General features: G+C 41.5%; 1 protein-coding gene across 10 annotated transcripts in view; it reads left to right on the forward strand.

The window, feature by feature from the left end:
* FGGY (FGGY carbohydrate kinase domain containing) overlaps nucleotides 1–21,965 on the forward strand; it is a 372,408-nt gene that overhangs the window by 238,822 nt on the left and 111,621 nt on the right. For 8 of the 10 annotated variants that reach the window (XM_045026481.1, XM_045026483.1, XM_045026482.1 and 5 more), the window contains one exon: nucleotides 3,187–3,302. In XM_045026481.1, coding sequence (XP_044882416.1) covers nucleotides 3,187–3,302 — 116 coding nt within the window. Of the gene's footprint in view, nucleotides 1–3,186; nucleotides 3,303–12,930; nucleotides 12,990–14,199; nucleotides 14,297–16,770; nucleotides 16,784–21,965 lie in introns of those variants that run through there. The other 2 variants (XM_045026487.1, XM_045026489.1) reach the window with 2 other exon arrangements.

Genomic DNA, 21,965 nt, shown 5'->3' on the forward strand with positions numbered 1-21,965 from the left:
TCACCCATGTTGTTATTTATGCATTTGTATCATTGTTCTGCCTATGAGCCCGTTATGGACGAGGACCACATTGTGCTAGGCTCTGTACAAACATAGAACAAAATGACAGTCCCTGCCCGAAAGAGCTTACAATCTAAGTACAATACTAATAGATAATAGATGGTTACAGACAGACACAGATGAAGGAATACAAGTCAACAATGAGACAATATTGGTCAGCATGATAGGCAGTGGCCCCAGTACATTAGCAGCAGCATATAGATCTCAAAGCATTTGTCAAGCTAGCACCTAAATAAAGAGGTGTCATCATAATTCAGAGCACAGAGAACTACTTAAATAGTCATTTATGATTTTAGTTTGCTATGATTTGGTAATTACCATATTTTGGAAAGCCCTGCAACATTTTTATGTAAAATCTTCCTAAAATGGTGAAAGTCTTTTATTTATTTGTTTATAATTGGAAGGATCAGGTTACTTTGGGGAAAATGTTTGGCTTTTTTCACTATGCTCCTATGCTGAGAATTTATTTATTTATACAATTTCTGTCAAGGATCCTAGTTGAACTTTAAGGTCTGTCTTTTAAACTCCTGGAAACTGGAGTTTCTTACCAACAGTGTGATAGCTCTAGTTCTATATCACATACTTTTTATTTTGGGGTATGTTTGTTTTCAAGTCAGAGAGAATGATAATTGATCGATCCTTTCTTTAACCATAGAACAGGGCAGATTCAAAACTCAGATGTACAGGCAGAACCCTGTTTGAACTAGCTTGTGCTCCAGGTAGTTTGTAAGAAGCCTGAGAACTTTAACCCCAAAGTGATCTGTGTCTCTCCATGTTTATTAGCATGTAACTAATCATTCCCATTTCAGTTTCTCCAAATGGCTAATACTCATCATGTCATTTGTTTGTTGCAAACTGTTGTACAAAAATGGAATGGAAACCACACATATGGGAAATGTCACTATAATTAGGATGATGTATCTTTTTTTTTTTTACAGATCAGTTTTGTAAATAAGCATCGAGTCATACAATTATAAAAACATATGGGAATGCTAAAGAAATGGAATAAAATGTAACATGATCCTCTTCAAATGTACTTTAGCTCTCTGCATAAGAAACCATACCAGGACTGAGCAGCATGTAGTTTTGCAGCAGAAGAGGAAAGGAACTTTTCCAGTTCTTATTTGTCTTAATCATTTATCTTATAGCAGCATCTAGAAAACTAGAATGTGATTTGTATTTGGGACTGAATAAAAAGTAGCCTCAGTATTTGTTTGTGAATGTTTTTGAGGAGAGACGAATTCTCAGTTCCATTGCATTTGGGCCTAGTACAATTCAGGGTTCTATTAAACAGCCAGAGATTATGGTTACGTCCAACTCTGAGGTTTGAAATGGCGACACTTATTTTAGGAGCTAAGCGTGGTAGGATCAGGTCAGATAGACTAAATCCCATGTAGCTTACTATGGAGGGATGGCGGGGGGGGTTGTGGACAAAAGTGTGAAGTAAGAGATTCTCTATACTCTAAATGGACAGTAAAGATCCCATGGCAGTTTTCATAAGAGTAAATGTTTGACTTGGTGTCCTAAGCTAAAAATCCTCCCACCAGCCACTCATGCACCGTTGTGCAAGATATAACGTGTAAACAGTTGGTTGCTGTCCTCCAGCCCAGACTCAAGAGCATTTTATTGGTGCTATTTGTATATATTGAGGTTTGCAACACTGGGATACTTCAGGATGAATGAATGTAAAATATATTGCTGCTACTATATAGCTGTTTCTTGTTTTATACTTAGATTTTAAGCTTTTGGGGCTAGGAACTGTCTGTTTGTGCTAGGCACTGAACAATCACACAAGAATGGGTCCTGGTCCATGGCTAGGGCTTCTAGGTGATATATATACACACATACAACCCCCTCCCCCAACATTGTTTACATTATTGAGTGTGTGGGTGTGTGTAATGAACTTTTAGTTTAATTCCTCTTGTTAGGCCTATAGGAAGTTTTTGGGAGGAAGGGGTTGGGGAGAGAGGACATTTATAACATGTTTGTTATTTGCAAGGAGATATAGCTCCAGACGCCATGAATAAGTTGTATAAAATAGCAAAGAAGCACTTGTATTTTTAACGTTTCTTTAAATCATAGCATCTGAATAAAAGTAATATTTCAACAGAAGTAAATCTAAGCTAAATCACAAGTAATATATAATTCACAAAATAAGATCTAAAATAAATGTAATAGCCGAGTCTGCATCTCTTGAAACCAATCACAGCACTCGTGTGACATTTCACCGAGACACAGCCAGCTTGCCTGTAGACCACAATGGCACCTCCAAGTCTACAGCTAGTTGACTTTTTCAGTAGTGATTAGAATTATTAACACCTTTTGGTTAACTAACTTTACAGAGCACAATTAAAAATTATCTCCTAGGATGCTGTTCGTTGCACAATATCTTGTCACTCTTAGTTATTTATGTTTTTTTGCTATAAGGAAAGTTTGGAGAGGGGGAAAATCCATTTTACAGTAGAGAGTTAATTCTGCCTTGTGCCTTTATACTGTATCCTTATGACACTATCAACACAGTGGGGCTCAAACAGTTCTATCATCAATGTTAATTGAAACAGTAACTTAACATTGCACTGGGTTGCATCACAGCTTATGTTATTTCAGTATGTCACTGAACTGTCATCAAGTTTTGATGAAATACAGAGCCAGTGGCACTGAAACTTGAATACACACTATACAGAAGCACTACTAGTTTAACTCTGTTTTGCTTTTACACACCAGGCCACAAAACTGTATGGGCCAAATTCAGTCCTGGTACAAGCCCCATGCCATTCACTGGGAACTTCCCTAAACTCCCTGCTGCGTATATGGTGTTCAGGCTGCGCTGTCCTTTTGGAATGTGCCTGATGTGCATGGCCTGTTCACTTGGCTGGTGTATGTGAAGGGAAGGGGTGGCCATGTGCACAGCTCCTATTGGGGGGGACACCTTTAAAAATAGGTTCTTTTTAAGGTGTCTCAAATTGGGCCCCCAAAATCAATAGTCACTTTTTTGAAAATTTTGTCCCAAGGTTCCCTGTAGCCAATCTGCTACTGTGTCATTCCCTGCAAACTTCCTAAGATTCATGAGCTAATGAACTAGTGTAATAAGTGTCCTGATTCTGGATTTATGTCTTTTCTCATTAGGTCTCTCTGTCCATTGGTGTGCAAATGGACATATTCCCCAGAGAAGGGCTGGGATGATAGTTTCTGGAAGGTGATTGGCTTAGAAGATTTGGTGGCAGATAAGTATGAAAAAATAGGTAAATGAAGTTATTTTAAAAAATTAAATCCATATCCTGTATCATTGTTTATTAGTTTTGTCAGCAGAAAAGTATCAGGCCTTACTGAAACTAGATATGAATGGGCAAAAAACTATAAGATTGGGTGCCCCGTGGTATATCTCCCAAGTATACTCTTTACCTGTGGATGCCATGAAATGTAGTGGTGGAAACCTTGTGATACAGAATTATTAATATTGCTGGAAGAATCACTTTGGGAAAGCTATTCTTAAAAGCATGACATCATCACATTGGCCAGTCAGCATTGTTTGATGGTTTGATATCATTTACTGATGTACTTGAATAGGTTCTTGGGGAGCTAAGAAGAAGCATGGGCACAGGAATTGGTCACTCCTGAAAACTCCAGCACTGATACCAACTTTCCTTGTGGCTTTAACAAAATCACTTCGGTCAAAATGTTCAAACATTTCCACTAAACTATTCTGATCATCAGAGACATACTGGCAGGGCTTGTTTTTTTTCAAAGGTGATACCTACTGACATCTCCCATCAACTTCACCTGGAGTTGTGAGTTGGCTGCACTCCTGACAATCAGGCCCAAATGGTTTCAAAATGGCCACCCCAAAATTGAGCAATTTCTACAGCAGGCGCAGAAGAATATGGGAACCTTAGCACTTGAATTTGTTCAGTAAGCTTCTGACACTGGGACACCAGCCACTGTGCCAATGAAGATAATGATAATGGCTGTAGCTATTGTTATCATATTTTGTGACCTGCGCCAACCATGCTTATGAAAGCTTTTGAGAAAGAACTTTCTCTGCTTTGTGGTGTCTTCATGGGGCTGTTTTACTTGCTCAGGGCCTAAGTTTAATTAGAATGTTAGCCTTGTAACAATACCTACAGCAAATATTCATTAAAAATCCATAATGTTAATTTACCAGAAAATTTCCAGGGTAACTTTATTAGACTTTCTCTGTTAAGTTAATGGACTTTTAATGGATGTCCTAAGCAGACATGTCATTAACAAGAATATTATGGTACATGAATTCAAATATGTCCATTCATCAAAGTTAATCATCTGAAATTTCCTCTAGATTTTTTTTAAATGTCTGGCACTTTGAACAAGTTTCTACAACAGTTGCAGTGTAGTAACATGAAATAGAAATAATTTAGGAATGACTTGATAGCAGCAATGCAATTGGTAAATCTTTCCAATAGTCACAAATGGATGCTTTAAGTAATAGTCAGGCCTCTATGAAAGCCTCCCCTGTATAGCTTTCAACATCTCCACTGCTCATTAAAACATTTATACTATGGTATAAACCCTGTTAACAGATTTGAGCATTTAGTATTTTGAGATTTTTTTAGCATAAATACAATTCCTATAACTCCAACCAGATGTAGCTTTTAGCAGATCGTTACTAAGCTAAAAGAACACATGCTGTAAATAAATGTTTGACCAGAAAATTGAACACCTCAGCAGCTGATGGTCTCATGGAAGAATATTTTTAAAATAAATTATTTATGAAGTGTAAGCTAAGGATCGAATACAATATTTATATGGTGCACTTCAAGGACAGTGCGAAGCAATTTACCATTTTAAGTAACTAAACATACATGTTTCAAATGATAAAGAAACCTTCAATAAAAAGGGCATGGTTGTAATGATGGACACCACATAAAAATGAGCAACACAAGTATCAGAACTTAGGCTAAAATCTTAAATTTCAACTATAATAATGTTTACATTTCTCTTTTCTTTGAAACCGGGTGTTCACAGATGAACTACATAGGGAATTGGAATCTGTTTTTCTCACTCAAACAGAGAAACGCACTGCTCCATAAGTGGTTCCATTGACTTCAGTGGGACTATGGCTGGAGTAGTGTGCTACTCCGTAGGAAGCAGAGAGACAGAATCTGGCCCAGAGTATTTATAAGAGACTGTGTGATGGAACTCAATGCTTCCCATAAAAGCAGCACATAAGGATAAAATGCTCATACACTCCACATACCAGGTGCGAATGTCAGAGTTACTTAGAGCCAAATTCTGACACCTTTGCTCACAATGAATAGTGTTTTGCTCCTTATGTGGTTACCCTGATTTTAGTGGGGCGACCCGAGGAGTAAAATGTTATTCAATGTGAGTAATGGTATCAGAACCTTGCCTGAAATGACTGGGAAGCTATGGCCACTCCTACAAGTTTTATCTAAATTAGCTTTTAAACAAAAATAACCCCAAAGCTGTTGAGCTTACTGAATTTAGCCCTGTGTTAAGGTCCCAGGGTTAGATACTGGCTGTCCCTGTGTGGATGCATGAAAGGAGGAAGAGGGAGTAAGGAGTCCTCTGTGTTAATAGAAGCATGGAGGAAGGAGATGAAGTCCACCAGTGACTGTTCCTCTGCAACTGAAGGCAATTGATCTTGTGGGCTATGCCCATTAGATCTTAATGGATGATTTCAGCTCAGTCCTTGAGAAGAATCTAAAAGAAACAGCCATTCTAAAGTCCATGCGTTATGCTCTGGGGAGAAATTCTTTCCTGGCCTTTCCATTTTTATTACTGTCATTCCCAGAAGTGCTGCTTCTGGACAGCGTACTTCTAGGAATTGGGTTACAGAGCCAGAAACTTCAATTCTCTGGAATGGCATCACAGTTCATGAGCTGTTCTTTTTCAGGGGGTCTGCAGGCTGAGCACACAGGCTGATTGCATTGTTCGGCTGGGGAGAAGGTTGGATAAAGCAGTTGGGATGACCTCAGCTCTCCCTTTCTTTATTTCAGTTATTTAAGGCCTTCAGCATTGCCTGGAGATAGCTACCCCTCAGTTGACACTTCGCGGCAGGGAGGCAAACCTCAGCTGGACTGTAGGACTTCGAACCCCCCAGAATAGGACTGTCTTGTAGTGTGCACGGCTCTTGGTTACTTTGTTGGTGCCCGTATTGATTTTAAGTAGGGAAATAGAATCTACTGTATATAGACTTGGTCCCATAGAAGTAAATGGGAGTTCTGCCATTAACTGCAATGAGAGCACGGTCAGGCCCCAATTGCCCTTTAATTCTGTCTGCATTTATGCTACTTCTACAGGACGTAATCCCGCTGCAAGGTGCTGGACAGCCTCAGCTCCCATCGACTTCAACAAATGTAATAAATTCCGGAGCAGGCGTTTCCAGAAGATCCTACGTGCAGTGTTGTAGCGTGTTGGTCCTAGGGTGTGAGACACAGGTGAGTGAGGTAATATTTTTTATTGGACCAAATTCTGTTGGTGGAAGAGTCTTGTCAACCCACAGGCCTTGGTCCAATAAAAGATATTACCTCACCCACCTTCTCTCTCTCTCACACATGTAAGGCCCTATTTGAACTGCAGGATGATTGTCAAAACATTGCAGCTGAGTTGCGGACAAGGCATGGAAAATTGTGGGAAAGTAATAATGGACCTTATTTGTGGTAATAAAGTCCATTGTTACTTTTGTGTGATTTTCTGCTGATGGCAGGCCAGGGCTGAGAGCGGGGTCTCCTGCAGTCAAAATTGCAGCGGAAGCCTAATATTGCAGAATCTGCCATTTCCGCAGTATCGCAAGTTAAGAAGGGCCTTACTTATATGCATATAGTAAAAGTTATGCATGACCCAAGGAGGGGAACAGGCAGTAGGTCAAAGTATCCTTGCAAACCCAGGAGCTCTGGAGATTGTAAAACCAAGCTAGAAAGCAATAAGGATGAGACAAGTAATGGGACACTGTCAAATTCTTCTTAAATAAATACATAAATCTAACTCCCCTAATAGAATTTCCCATTTGCTCTAGTGCACAATGTAGCCAGAACTCCACACCTCTGTTCAAGGTTTGTTTATCCTAAATTCTTATGTGAACTTACTGTATTTTAATGCCATCACAATCCCACTGAAAGAGAGAGACTGGCGTTTTACTTAAATGCTTTTAATGCAGTTTGCTTAAAGTCTTAGCAGCACTAAACTGTAATAGTTATTTTGTTGTCAAACAAAACAAAAAAATCAGGGGAAAATTAGCTGAGCCGTCTTGTATTGTTTACAGAAGCAAATTGTTGTTACTGAATATGGAATAGGCAAACACAACATGTTTTTCTAATCTCTGGTGAGAACAATATTCCCTCCAATGAGAGGAAACTATAGCTGGATAGTTATGACTGGAATATAAAACAGTTTTTTTCAAGTGCCCTTAACATCCAGGACATTGAAAAGAATTTGTGGAAATTACAAGAGAATAGTTACTGTATGTTCTGAACTAGTGCATATTATAAAATATATTTTTAAAGGGCAAGACATTTAATGTATCCACAGTGTTGCTTGTGGTTTCATGTAATACGCTCCTTTTAGTTTCACTCTAGCTTGACATGTGACCTTGTTGAAAAGAGACCCTTCACTGTTGGCCTTTAGGATCTCCCCTGAACCTTTCCCACATCAAATGGTGGTTTCTGCTGTGAAAGTACCAGCCTTCTGACCTTTTACATTACCCAGAGCAGTTTGACTTTGCAGGGAATCCACACAATAGGCTCCTGTGGTCACTTCTGCATGTCTAGAGTTTACTAATCACATTGTTGAAGGTGTAGATTCATACGCAGAGTTGCTGCAAACTTTACTGACCCCATTAATGTGCCCACTGCAAACAAACAGTAGAAGACAGCTTGCATCGAAAACCCCCACAGGCTCCAGCACTTATCTGCTGTGGTGAGATCGCATGATGAGCATCTTTTTGTGACATTATAAAACCTAGAAAGACATTAGCAATTCTGTTAAAAGGACTGTAGTACATGAAAGTTTAGGTATTGAATTGTACAATGTATTGCGGGGGTGAGGGGCAGGGAAGCCTGATAAATTTTCACCACCATCTCCTACTTCAGGGGCCAAATAATTTTATATTGTATTGTAATAATTTATGCCTAACCTTCCCCACCCACCTCTTACCCCCCAGAGGATGGTGCATTTGTCTCAGAGAAGAAAATATTGTAGGTATTGTAGAATAGTTATGTCTATTGGTGTAGTAACTTATGTGTTTTGATGTTGACATATTGCAGTGATACTTTATAAATAGATATTTATTGTCTCTTCATCTGTGATGGAGCTATATGCTGATTCTACTATATTTATGTTCACACCAGACTGAACACTCTGAAACATAGTTCTTCTGCCTGCTGAAAGATTATACAATCCTAGTTCCTAATGTTTTCAGACCCAGCTGTAAATAGAAACTTGTGGTCAGATATTCAAAGGTATTTAGGTATCTAAAGATGCACATAAGCACTTGGTGGGATTTTCAAAAGCATCTAAGCAAGTTAGGCTCCTAAGTCTGATTGATTTCAATGTGAAGTGCCTAACCTGCTTAGGTGCTTTTGAAAATCCTACTTGGTGCTTAAATACCTTTGAAAATCTGGACCTTGCACAAGTCACTCGACCGCCTTTTAGCCCAGCTATAGAATAGCGTGAAGAGCAGGACTTCACTGAAAACCAGATTTTCCAAGAGAGCTGACTTTTCCCAGATAAACTACACCACTGTGGTAAAAGAATGCTTAGAGAGGGATACTTTAACAGTAGCTACTGGAATCAAGGCATACTGAACCATGACATGTAAGAGAGGTATTAATCCTTTGTAATCCGGACCCATGTCTGGTAACTGGGTCCAGGAAATAAAGACCAGCATCTTTTGTGTGTAACATATTCATGACAGATGGTATAAAAGGCTTTAAGTCCTGAAATTAACATGTTTATAAAGATGTTTGTTGCATAATACCAATGTCATGATCCAAATAGGATATTAGGAAAGGAATGGGGTCTTGTGGTTAAAGCATAGGACTGGGAAACTTGGATATTTTAGTTTTATTCTTGGCATTACTCCAAGCTTCCTTTGGGCAGGTTACTTAACTTCTCTCAGTCTCTGTTTCCTCATCTGTAAATAGGATAGTAATACTTCTTCGAAGGGATCGTCCTGGGTTTCACCAGCCTAGACTGAGACTGGCAGAAGTCATTCATCTCATAGATTTTTGACCCTGCAGGGTACAGCATGAGCCAGGATCCCTACTGGCCATTATGCTTTCCTGTATATAAATGCCATCCTCCAAATGCTCCACCCAGTTCCTTCGTGACTGTGGTCAGCAGAGGAACTCCCAGTCTTCCACGATTTCAGCACTGCATCAGCCTGTCTCCACGGTCACTTTCTGTCATTTTTAACCTTGTCCAGCTGATTCTCAGATGGTTTTTGAGTTGATGCAAAGACTTTTTTTTTTCTCCCATGCTCCCTGCCTGTTTTTTAAGTGCTGCGGTGCTTGGGCTTGTCAGTTTGGAACCATGGCTCTGTGTTTCAGTGCAAAGCCTGGCACGCTGCAGCCCTTCCTTGGCATTGTGGCACTCAACTCCAGAGCTTTGGAGTTTTTTAACCTCAGTGCTTTGATGCGTAGCCTTGGACACTTTGGCACGCTGCTTTGGCACTCCGCCTTTGGGATCCTTGAATAGAAGGATCCACAGAAGAGCAAAGCAGGGTAGTTGTTTTTCTAAAAGTCACGCCATCCAAAAGTTATTTCATTTGCAGCACTTGCTTTTAGACTGAGAATAAATACAGCCTTGGGCGTAAGCAAGGGAGCTCGCACCATCAGTGACTGAAGCTGTTTTCTCACTATGTACAAGTTGGAAAAACTTGGAGCTAAATTTTCAAACATAGGTGCCTAAGGGCTTGTCTAAACCATGTGGCAAAGGGCAGCGGAAGGGTATGATTTGTAAAGCTTGCTGACATGCTAACTGTCCCATCCTGGTGTGCTCTAAAAGGTACCCAGTTTGCATGATGTATCTTTTTAGCTCACACAAGCAGGGTCTACATGGGGCAGTGATAGCACCGTCCGTTAGAGTATTTCACAAATCACACCCCTGTAGTGCAGGGGCGGGCAAACTTTTTGGCCCGAGGGCTGCATCAGGTTTTGTACATGTGTATGGAGGGCTGGTTAGTGGAGGGGGTCGTGGCCTGGCCCCCACCTCCTATCTGCCCCCCCCCCGGATTCCTGCCCCATCCAACCCCCCCGTTCCCTGACGGCCCCTCTGGAACCCCTGCCCCATCCACACACCCCCACTCCCTGTCCCCTGACCACCCCCGGACTCCTGCCATTCCATCCAACCCCTCCCCTCATTCCTGACGCCCCCTCCCCCGGGACCCCTGCCTCCATTCAACACCCTGTTCCCCCCCCCCCAACTACCCAGACCCCTATCCACACCCCCCACTACCCCGAACTCCCCTGCCCTCTATCCAACCCTCCCTGCCCCCTTACCACGCTGCCTGGAGCACCGGTGCCGCCGCCACCACCACGCAGCACAGAGCACTGGGTCAGGCCGGGCTCTGCAGCTGCGCTGTCCCAGGAGCCCACAGCCCCACCGCCCAGAGCATTGCGCCGGCGGCGGAGCGAGCAAGCTGAGGCGGCAGGGGAGGGGTGACAGCAGGGGAGGGGCCGGGGGCTAGCTTCCCGGGCCAGGAGCTCGGGGGCCGGGCAGGACGGTCCCATGGGCCGGATGTGGCCCGTGGGCCTTAATTTGCCTACCTCTACTCTAGTGTGCTATACCGGCGCCATGTAGACAAATCCTATGTTGTGCCACTTCATGCATTCAAGTGAGTAATAGAGAATTTCTACTGGTTATTTGAACATGAAAATGTTAGGTGGATAAACACATCGTTGCTTTTGCAAGCACCTGCTTCCCTATGCAGAAGTATAGTTATTGCACGCATCTCCAAGTGGTGCTGTTACACATAGTCTTCTAAATTCTTGCAACCAAATTTGTCTCTTGGAAAGAAATGCTGTTGTTGTTGTTTGGGTTATGCAGTGGCAGTGTTAGGGGAACTTGTTCTCTTCTGTGGTCTCTGATTAGAGTTAATTCTTGAGGCAGAGTTGCTCCTGGAAACTCGGCACTGGTGTTGGGCTGAGATTCCTGAAAGAAGGTGTTGCCCTGCTTGCTGTCTGAGCACCTCATTTCAGGACTGGTGTATAGGTGTAAATAAAGCAAGTTACACTGAATATAGCCAGGTTCTGCATCACTGATCTTTCCTCCACTGGATGGAAAGCCATCAGCTGCCACTTGACAGAGGGATGACACTTATGTTAGAATGGGATACTGGAGTCAGAAAAAGGGGAAGCAATATACATTTACGTGTGCCACGTGGATAATTGCATGACCAAACATGTAATTGTTTGTCTGTATTTGTTTGCTATTACCTGTATTTTCTTGGGTGCAGCTTACATGCCTTTGTTTGAAAAGGTAACCCTTTGGATTTTCAGTTTGCTTGTGGACACACAGGAAGGAATACACAGCTGACACACCACCAGCAATGGTACCATAACAAAAGAACCATAAATAGGGAAGAGACCGGTACTGCTGAATAAAGATGGAGAGCCACATGCTGCCTTGCATTGTTGTTTTTTTTTTCACACATGGGCAAGGACACTATCAGTTCATATTCATGGAGTTTCCTCTTCATTCTTATATCTGGGGGAGGAGACGTTCTTAAGCCTCCCATCCTCAAAAAGGGAAGGAGTTTAGCCCCTAGAGATCCCCCCAACCCAGAATTCAGTAGAGGACAGGGCCATTGTACAGAGCATCTTTGTCTTCATACTGCTTCCTGACCACATCACCACCCTGAGCCTCCCATTCCATAGGAGCTATTGTTCAGGAGTTGAGCTCTCCCAGGCTCCTGTGCTGGCAGGTAACCTGGCCGCCTTTTCCTCTGGAGATGGAGTTTCCATTCTGGGTTGGGTGAATTGAACCAGTAATAACTGGTGCTCCAGAGAGTTGCCATTCCACCGGCCCTGCCCCTTTCCCATCCTTTCTAAGGCTATGGAGGCCACACACCACAGAACACATTGAGGGGCTGCCTTGAAGGTGAAGTCCTTCATTCTAGGGTTCTCTGATCCCAGTCCACCGGATTCTGCTCACAGAACCAAAAAAGAACAAGAGCCTTAAAACACTGAACTTTGCGCATGATAAAGAATAGTGAGTAAAAAACAAAGTTTTCTCAAAACAGATGATCCTATTTACATCTCGCCCCCCCCCACCCGCCCACAATAAGTTACAATAAGCTGCAATTTCAAAAATTTTTTAAAGGCTTGAATCACAGGATACTCAAATATTTGATACTGTCAAAATCCACAGAATTTACAAGTGAGTAGTGCTCCAAAAATGCCAAAGTTTCTTTGACTTCCTGTAATTTCAGTCCATCCAAGAGCTGTAACAGCTAGAAAGGGGATGAAGTTGGCACCATACAAAGAGGTACTCTATGGTGACTCGTCCCTGAAAGCCTCAGGAACGGCTTTATAATCTGTGAGTCAGCAGGAGCAAGTTTGAGAGAGAATTCTTCAGAGGAGATTGTTAGGGCTGATCTCTCCTGGTAGTCTCTGTCATGCTGGTAAAGACACTGGAAGTGGAGAGGGAAGATTTAACTTACTGTCATGCTCTCATGAACCTGCATCAGCCGAAAGTAGGGAGGCTCTGCTTAATCATTTGGTGTCATGCACAGGAACTAGGCTGAATAGACTTCCCCCTGGAGACCAGCCAAACAACTTAATTCACAAGAAAGCAGGCTGGGTTTAAACTACTCTCTTGGAACTGATGTTTGTCTGTAGATGTAGTCTTCATTTTTTATTTTTAGGGGGGATGGGTATTTGTTCCTTCTATATCTGACGGGCATGATTACATTCTTTCTTCATGCTGTAACAGTAAGTGGTGTTTTAGTTCATATTATGCCAACTTAAACTTTCTCTTCCTGTTAAAAATGAAATCCAGGAGCTTTTTATACTTCTCATTTTCATATTTAGTAGACAGTGAAAGTTTAAATCAACACTCTTAGCAAAACCTTGCCTACAGCAATTACCACAGTAGCATTTTAACTTTAAACGATATAAGGAAGGAATAGAGTGTGAGAGAATAGCAGGGAAAGTGTTTCTGGAGAAATACGCCTCTTTGAGGAAAAAGATAACTGAGTGGAGGCATTTATCTCTTGCTGCAACCTTACTCCTTCCTGTCTCAACCCCTTTGTGTGATTTTGTTCCCCTTTCATTGTTATGTCAGAAATCAGACCCAGTCCTGCAATTGCTGCTCCCACGCAGAGCCCTTAGAATTCAATGGGACTCCATGTGGATGCAACAGTCAGTTTATCTGCTATCAGTTGTTCCCTTGGGACCTTAGTTTATCATAAGCCTTTTGAGACAGGAACGGTTGTTGTAATGTGAGGTATCTAGCACGTTTCTGGGTGCTGTGAAATAAATAAATTAGAACATAAGAACGGCCATATTGGGTCAGACCAAAGGTCCCTCTAGCCCAGTATCCTGTCTTCTGACAGTGGCCAATGCCAGGTGCCCCAGAGGGAATCATCAAGTGATACATCCCCCTGTCGCCCATTCCCAGCTTCTGGCAAAATTATCTTTCTGGGCATTTCTAAAGCAGCTATCATCATCGTATGTAAAAGCCACACATAGCATTCAAGGACCATGCTCACAAGAGGACGACATTACATGCGTATTCATTTCAAGTTGTCAGCTATCTGAGACCTTCACCTGAGTGGGGAAGTAGACTTGTCACTTCTTGAAATCAAAGGTATTAGGTACTTAAGCCTTGGTTGGGGCATGATGAAGATCCTATATGCTGAACAGCTGCCTTTGAACATGTCAGGGGATAAAACTGACCCTTGCTTAACCATGTGTTTCAGTTAAATAGGGTTGTGATGTAATAGCTGCAGTACTTTTGTTTTTTTACAAGTCTGCACACTATTGTAATAGAAGAAGGGAATAACCAGCTAAAATGAATCCCCCCCCTTCTCACTCCCATCTTTCCTCTGTTCATTTTGGCACATTGGTAATGTTTAAATATCTGTCTCTAAAACATTGTCCCATTTTTTTGTTTTCTTTTTGTTTTTGTTTTTTCATACAGTGGTAATAAAAAGACTGGCTTCCAAAAGTTCCAGATCAGAGGCTTTCTGCTGACCATCTGTCCTCTTCCTCCTCTTGTCTGATGCTTCCCCTTTCTGGTAATGTTTCCTCATCATCTTCACCTTCTTGCTTCGCTTGAGCCTACGCTTTCAACATAGGGACGTCTGTTTTGTGAGCACCACATAAATACAGAAAATAATTGGAAGTCTTTTTGTGGGCAATGAGGTTGTGTAGACATCAGACGCTTAGGTGAAGAATTCAAAAGGTTCTTTCAGTAGCCGATTAAGTTTCATTTCTTTTGGATTTGAAAAAAAAGGGTAATTAAATAATACTTCAAAGGAGAGCTGCTCTCACCTGCATTATTAATAAAGAAGCAGTAACAGAAAGCTATCGGTTTAGTAATAATCCATAATTAATATGTGATAAATTATACATGCACCCTTAAATAGAGACTTGCAGTACCCAATATCCAGCCAAGTCACATAACCTATGATTTCAACAAATATAACACTAGTCAACTATATTGATGCCATTTGTTGACCCATAATGTTTAAAGAGAATGTTGTTGATGATGATGATGATGTACTATAAGACACTGAGAAACTCTGTTAAAATGCTGTGAAAATGTATCTTCGTTATTTGCGGGTGAAAGGATGGGTACAGGAAGCTGAATTCATGTCGGAATGGGCTACACTTATTTACTAAACCATCTACACATGGCTTACTCACATATGTCTAAGTAATCCTCCATCCATAAAGAGAGGGTTATGCTGCACTATTTAACCCAAATCCAGTCAACCAAAGCTCTGTTGTTTCCCTCAGGGTTTGGCTAGATCCTGTGCATGCCTACTAAATAAATGACAGGCAGTACTTTAGTTTTTTCTGTTCTTCTTTTGCCAGGAATGTAGGCAGCATACATGTAAATCTTAGCCATCACCCCCAAGATATGCACTCACGAACTATAGACCTACTTTATTTTTCAGTTTAAGGGATCAATGTCTGGTGTCCATATAGGTCATCTGACTTTGCCAATGCCCGTGACTATCTCACCACCCCTATGTGTGTCTGCCTTTGGCAGTTATATGGCCCCCATTACTGTAGTAGCTGAGCTGAGATGTAGTAGAGCCAGAGACCTGGCCCATATGGGAGAATGGAGGCATGACACACCCCAAACTACAACTTCCATAAGGTACCGGGGCAGCTTAGGCAGATGCAGATTCATGTTGAATTGGCCCTAAACAAAACGTTTTGATCTGATTTGACAAATTAATTTGAATCACTCCCATCTGAAACATATTATTTCATTTCAGTTTTCCTGCTGGACAATTGAAAAGTTTTGAAAAATTAGAATCTTCCCGAGGAAAACTTGGATTTTGTAGAAACTGCATTTTCCATTTAAAAAAATTGGAAGGGAAAATTCCTAACCAGCTCTAGATAGATGTCCACTCATTATTAACATTATGGTAAAAGACATTAGTTTTAAATGTCAGCATAAATGAATGAAGGGACTCTTCACTTCTAAATAAGCATGAAAATTAGGTGGTATTCTCCAGTCCATTGCATCCTATTCCCTTTTGTGCTCGTCAGCTGCATTTAACAATTCTTAAACAGTCACCTCAATATGTATACCTGGATTATATATATAGTCTGGATTAATTGGGTGAAGTCTGGTGTACATACTGTGCATTAGGTAAATGTGGGTTGAAACTGTTTATTCAGATGTTTACCTGTACACTTGAGCTGTCTGAGTGCCCCTTTGGTACAAACACAGAACAAAAAAGACAATCCCTGCCCCAGAGAGCCTGCAATCTGAGTAATACTCTACCAAACATGGGCCAGGAGTAAGCCCGTAGTTTAAGTGAAGTGGGATCTATGTGAATAGAAGAGAGCGTTCTTTATGAAGGTCCTCCTTCCTTTGGCACTCTGCTTGTGCATCCTTTTATTTAACATGTAACTTTTCTGATTGTTCAGTGATTAGGGCTCTAGCTTAGCACTTGGGAGACCTGGGTTCCATTCCCAGCTCCATCACCGTCTTCCTGTGTGACCTTGACCAAGTCATTTAGTCTCTCTCTACCTGAGTTCCCCACTGTAAAAATAAATCAAGATGGGGATAAGAATATTTCCCTACTGCACAGTGTTGTTGTAAGGATAAATACATTACAGTGTGTGAAGCACTTTGAGATCTACTGCTGAAAAGCCAGGTAAGATATGCGTATTATTATTTCAAGGAAAGATCATTACATTTTGCTGATTGTTTTTCAATGAACATCATTTGGAAATTCCAGTCTACCAGGGTCCAAAGATGAGGCAGATTCATCTCTGAAGTCAGTGGAGTTAATACCAACGATGAAATTTAGCTCTTTAAGTTTTCAGGTGTAAAGTTAATAGAGAAAGGAAACTTTTCCTTTTGGTTTTTTACGCTTGTATTTTTTTCCACAGTTATGCAGCCAAATACAATTAAACACAAAATGCAACTGAGTTCTGCATGACAGATTAAAAGCTGCTCTTAAATGAGTGAATGTGTAAGAGCTGAGTCAGCTGAGGCCCCCTGCTGTGCTTTCCTTTTGTTATTTTTAAAAAGACTGGTAAGCACTCAAAAGTCTGTTTCTGTTAAATATTAGTAAGATTCTGCACTGTACATTTTGCTTACTAAAGTGGACTGAAGACATATTGTCTGCTTCGTGTATTGCGTCTGGTAAATAAGTGGTTGCTGTGGCAACTGCCTAGAAAGGTGGTGGGTCATTGGTACCACATAAATTCTTTAAACAAAACTAGATCGTAGCAAATTCCAGAGTTAGTCTTCAAGGAAGGATAAAAGAGGAGGAAAGGCTTCAAACGACTTTTTTCTTTTGTAAACTTGCTGCTCTACAGGAGGGGAAAAAACCCTACTAAAAATGAGTGATATTGTTCAAAATAAAAATGTGAAGCAAGGCAGTGCATTGAGAAGGGCTCTGTGTGTCTTAGTGGAACAGTTGTGTGAATGTGAAAGAAAGTTCTTTGCCTTTAAATAATTATGAGTCTGTTGTGTTAGGCTTAATTCTACAAGAGGCAGATGATTTGCACAAGTGATTACTTTAAACCAAAGACTGTACCCAGTCTCTTTGAAAAGACTCAACCAGGACACAGTACTCTCAGTGCCTGCCTCTGTTTGCAGAGTTCTCATCTCCCTCTCCTCCACTCTGACAATTTGCTTCCTTTGTCGTCCCTGAAAGGTGTTACCTATTGTTGGATTAGAAGTATGTGGTTGTTTAGCACTTTTTACTCTTGCTGTGATACTTCTTTGCTTCCTAAGCCAGTGTGTACCTTGCTGTGTTGCTCTTGTAGGAGTCAACATCATTCCTCCATGGGGCTAATGTCTTTATTTCAATGGCAAGCCCACACCTATCATCTGTGCTTTACACAGTTACCACCTTTTAGAAACCAGCATTTTCAGTGGTTACCCCATCCTGATAGTGTTTGAGTTACCTCCTGACACCTTGTGCTTAAAATGGAAGATAAGTATGGTAACTGGGTGGTATCCCTTGGTAAATGTTTACTTAACTGTGACCATTGTGTTCCTATTCCTTGTGTGTTTTACTTCACCATTATGGATCCTTGCCCTTCCAAATTCTATGTACTTTGATGCTGAGCTGACTTTTCTAACTTCTCAGTTATTGTAAGCATATGGGTCACCATTCCTTCCCACTTCCCTGCACATTGGTGGGTAGAATCAAGGCTCTGCCCATTCCACACCCACTTACAGGTGCGCGGGTGGGAGGGCAAATTCCACTCTGAGGGATAAAGTCCTGGCCACCTGGAGCCTGTTTCCCTTGCACCCAGACTCGCTATGCAGACAGGGCTCTGTGGGTGTAGCTCACGATGCTTCACTGATCTCTAAGGCCTAGGGGTTGAGGTGGAGGGGAAAATACAGCATTCCGTCATTACCACACTCACAGCCGTCACCCAGCTGCTGGGTGACCAGGGGGATGCTTTCTTTCTCGGCCCATTACACTGGTCTACAATTTTTGAGAAGTCGTCTGCTTCAGAGGTAAAATGTGCTATTTATTATGTATTTTGATGTGCTGAATTCAAATATGACAATTAAAACAACTGGCTACTGTTTCTAAGATATTTAAATTTTTACATTTTATGTCTATGTATATTGTGTAGATAATAGAGTTTTAATCATAAATTGTAAACCTAGGTCTTTTCATGTGTTTATGGTTGCTTTACATGATAATATTTCACCTGTCCTGTTTATGTAACACTTTAAAAATCAGCAAAAGGGTTATATAACTAAAATTTATTATGAAACAAAAGGCAAAAAACTATTATGTACATAGTTTAGTCCTATTCAGTGTCTACTCGGCGCTACTTGGCTTGTCTCTTGTATTCATTAAATGGAGCATCTCTTGTCACTGTCCAGCAATAGTCTGCAAGCATTGATGGGCTCCATTTGCCCTGATAGCATTTCTCCATTGTTGCAATGTCCTGGTGAAATCACTCACCGTGCTCGTTGCTCACTGCTCCGCAGTTCGGTGGAAAAAAATCTAGATGAGAGTGCAAAAAATGTATCTTTAGTGACATGTTGCAACCAAGGCTTTTGTATGCCTTGAGGAGGTTTTCCACCAACAACCTGTAGTTGTCTGCCTTGTTGTTTCCGAGAAAATTTATTGCCACTAACTGGAAGGCTTTCCATGCCGTCTTTTCCTTGCCACGCAGTGCATGGTCAAATGCATCATCTCGAAGAAGTTCACGAATCTGAGGACCAACAAAGACACCTTCCTTTATCTTAGCTTCACTTAACCTTGGAAATTTTCCACGGAGGTATTTGAAAGCCGCTTGTGTTTTGTCAATGGCCTTGACAAAGTTCTTCATCAGACCCAGCTTGATGTGTAAGGGTGGTAACAAAATCTTCCTTGATTCAACAAGTGGTGGATGCTGAACACTTTTCCTCCCAGGCTCCAATGACTGTCAGAGTGGCCAATCTTTCTTGATGTAGTGGGAATCTCTTGCACGACTATCCCATTCGCAGAGAAAACAGCAGTACTTTGTGTATCCAGTCTGCAGACCAAGCAAGAGAGCAACAACCTTCAAATCGCCACAAAACTGCCACTGATGTTGGTCATAGTTTATGCACCTCAAAAGTTGTTTTATGTTGTCATAGGTTTCCTTCATATGGACTGCATGACCAACTGGAATTGATGGCAAAACATTGCCATTATGCAGTAAAACAGCTTAAGACTCGTCTTCGATGAATCAATGAACAGTCTCCACTCATCTGGATCGTGAACGATGTTGAGGGCTGCCATCACACCATCAATGTTGTTGCAGGCTACAAGATCACCTTCCATGAAGAAGAATGGGACAAGATCCTTTTGACGGTCACCGAACATGGAAATCCTAACATCACCTGCCAGGAGATTCCACTGCTGTAGTCTGGAGCCCAACAGCTCTGCCTTACTCTTGGGTAATTCCAAATCCCTGACAAGGTCATTCAGTTCACCTTGTGTTATGAGGTGTGGTTCAGAGGAGGAGGATGGGAGAAAATGTGGGTCCTGTGACATTGATGGTTCAGAACCAGAAGTTTCATCCTCTTCCTCTTCTTCGTCTGACTCAAGTGAGAATGATTCTGGTGCATCAGGAACCGGCAGTCCTTCTCCGTGGGGTACTGGGCGTATAGCTGATGGAATGTTTGGATAATGCACAGTCCACTTTTTCTTCTTTGACACACCTTTCCCAACTGGAGGCACCATGCAGAAGTAACAATTTCTGGTATGATCTGTTGGCTCTCTCCAAATCGTTGGCACTGCAAAAGGCATAGATTTCCTTTTCCTGTTCAACCACTGGTGAAGATTTGTTGCACAAGTGTTGCAGCATATGTGTGGGGCCCACCTCTTGTCCTGATCTCCAATTTTGCAGCCAAAATAAAGGTGATAGGCTTTCTTAACCATAGTGGTTATACTGCGCTTTTGTGATGCAAAAGTCACTTCACCACAAACATAGCAGAAGTTATCTGCACTGTTCACACAAGTACGAGGCATCTCTGCTCACTTTGGCTAAACAGAAATGTGTCCCTTTGCAAAATCAAACACTGACAAATAAGAGAGCATGACACTGTATGATTTCTAGAGCTGATATAGGGCAATTTGTTCAGCAGAGTGATGTAAGCTTCGTTATGATTGCATCATCCATGACTTCTAGGAATAACATGATGCAATTCATATCATGCATGATGCAATACCAGCTTCAGATTGCATCATTCATTGTTTTGCCTAAAAAGCAAGTACTGTCCAAACCCAGTCATAGATTTATTCATAGATCCAGTCAAAGATGTATTTTAGTCATTTCTGGTTTAAATTGAGATCCCTTCCCTTTATAACTCACTTATCCTCCGCCATTCTCAAGTCAAGGGTCGTATATACTGACCCAATAGCATAACCTGAAAACTAGAGCCAATCAACAATTTTAAGCATCATTTTCTTTCTCAGTGACCCAGAACTAGTAAAGTTTGACTACATTTATTTCAGAAGCATTTTGGCTGTAGAGCAGTGTTATCCTTGCTGTTCTAGAGGAAGTGGCTCCCCCCTCTCATTTTCTCTCCAATCTCTTTCATCTCATTCTTGCCTCTGCCTTTTTGCTGCTGGGTGGAGGAGAGGGATTTCTCTCTTCTCTTAACTGCTGGATGAGGAAAAGGAAATTCTCCTCTCCTGGCTGATGGAGAGGAAGAAAATTGTTGCCTCCCTTATCTGTCTCCTAGCTGGTAGGAGGAAAGGGGTCTCCATTCATCTTATTCCTGTAGCCCCAAAGCACTCCGTTCTCTTTCTTCCCCAACAGGTGTTTGGCATGTGTTTCTGAATGGCTTCTTATTGCCTTTCCCCCCAGGAGTGGGAGGTGGCGGGAGCTGCACTGCTGGATCCATTTGCTCAGTGTTTTAGAGTGGGATTGCTTCTCAAGTTGGTCTGTCACTCGTTCTCCCTAGGTCATGCCAAGGGCTATGCCTAAAATCAGGCTCCAGCAGAACTGGCAATGTGGAAGTGATATGAGCAGATCTCTCATGCTGTCAGGAAGTGGCTTCAGTTAGGGAAGAATTATTCTTGCTCACTCTGACTTCTTCTAAAACCACCTGGGCATGTTGTGTGTTTAGTGCCTTTTTCTAAAACACAAAATGACTGTATCTGAAATTCACAACAAACCCACCTCCCCACACTCCACTCCAAAGGGGAAAACCATAATGTAGACTATTCTAATGAGCTTTCTGTTTCAAAGAAATCCATATGGTCATTTTCTACTGCTTACATCAGGAAAGAGAATTATCCGTATCTCTAAAATTGTTCCCTAAAAGCTCATTAGTCATAGATATAGTAATTGAATAACTGGTAAGAAAAGATATTGTCTAATAGTAGCACTGATCTTTAGAATGGACTCTAACCACATAATAATCACATGTTACAATACTTGACCATTCAGACTGAACAAACAAATTTGCTGTGGGAGTGAGTGGTGAAAGATTTTCCATCAGAATAATTTCATCTGACACTGGATGGACAAAATGATCTAGCTGTGCACATTAAGGAGGTGCAGCTGATTCTGAAGCAAAAGCTGTGGTTGTAGCTACATGAACTTCCTTGAGCCTCCTCCTAGCTGCAAGGTTGCTCTACTCTTGCTCTGATGTCTTCACTTTTTTAACTCCACCGTTCTGAAATAGAAACATCTGCTGTCTAACCTTATTAAAAGAAGTGAACATGTGATATACTTAGAAAGTCGAGCATGATTTTTCTGAGCCTA

The sequence above is a fragment of the Mauremys mutica genome, chromosome 8 (assembly GCF_020497125.1).
Source record: "Mauremys mutica isolate MM-2020 ecotype Southern chromosome 8, ASM2049712v1, whole genome shotgun sequence".
In the NCBI taxonomy this organism is placed as follows: domain Eukaryota; kingdom Metazoa; phylum Chordata; order Testudines; family Geoemydidae; genus Mauremys; species Mauremys mutica.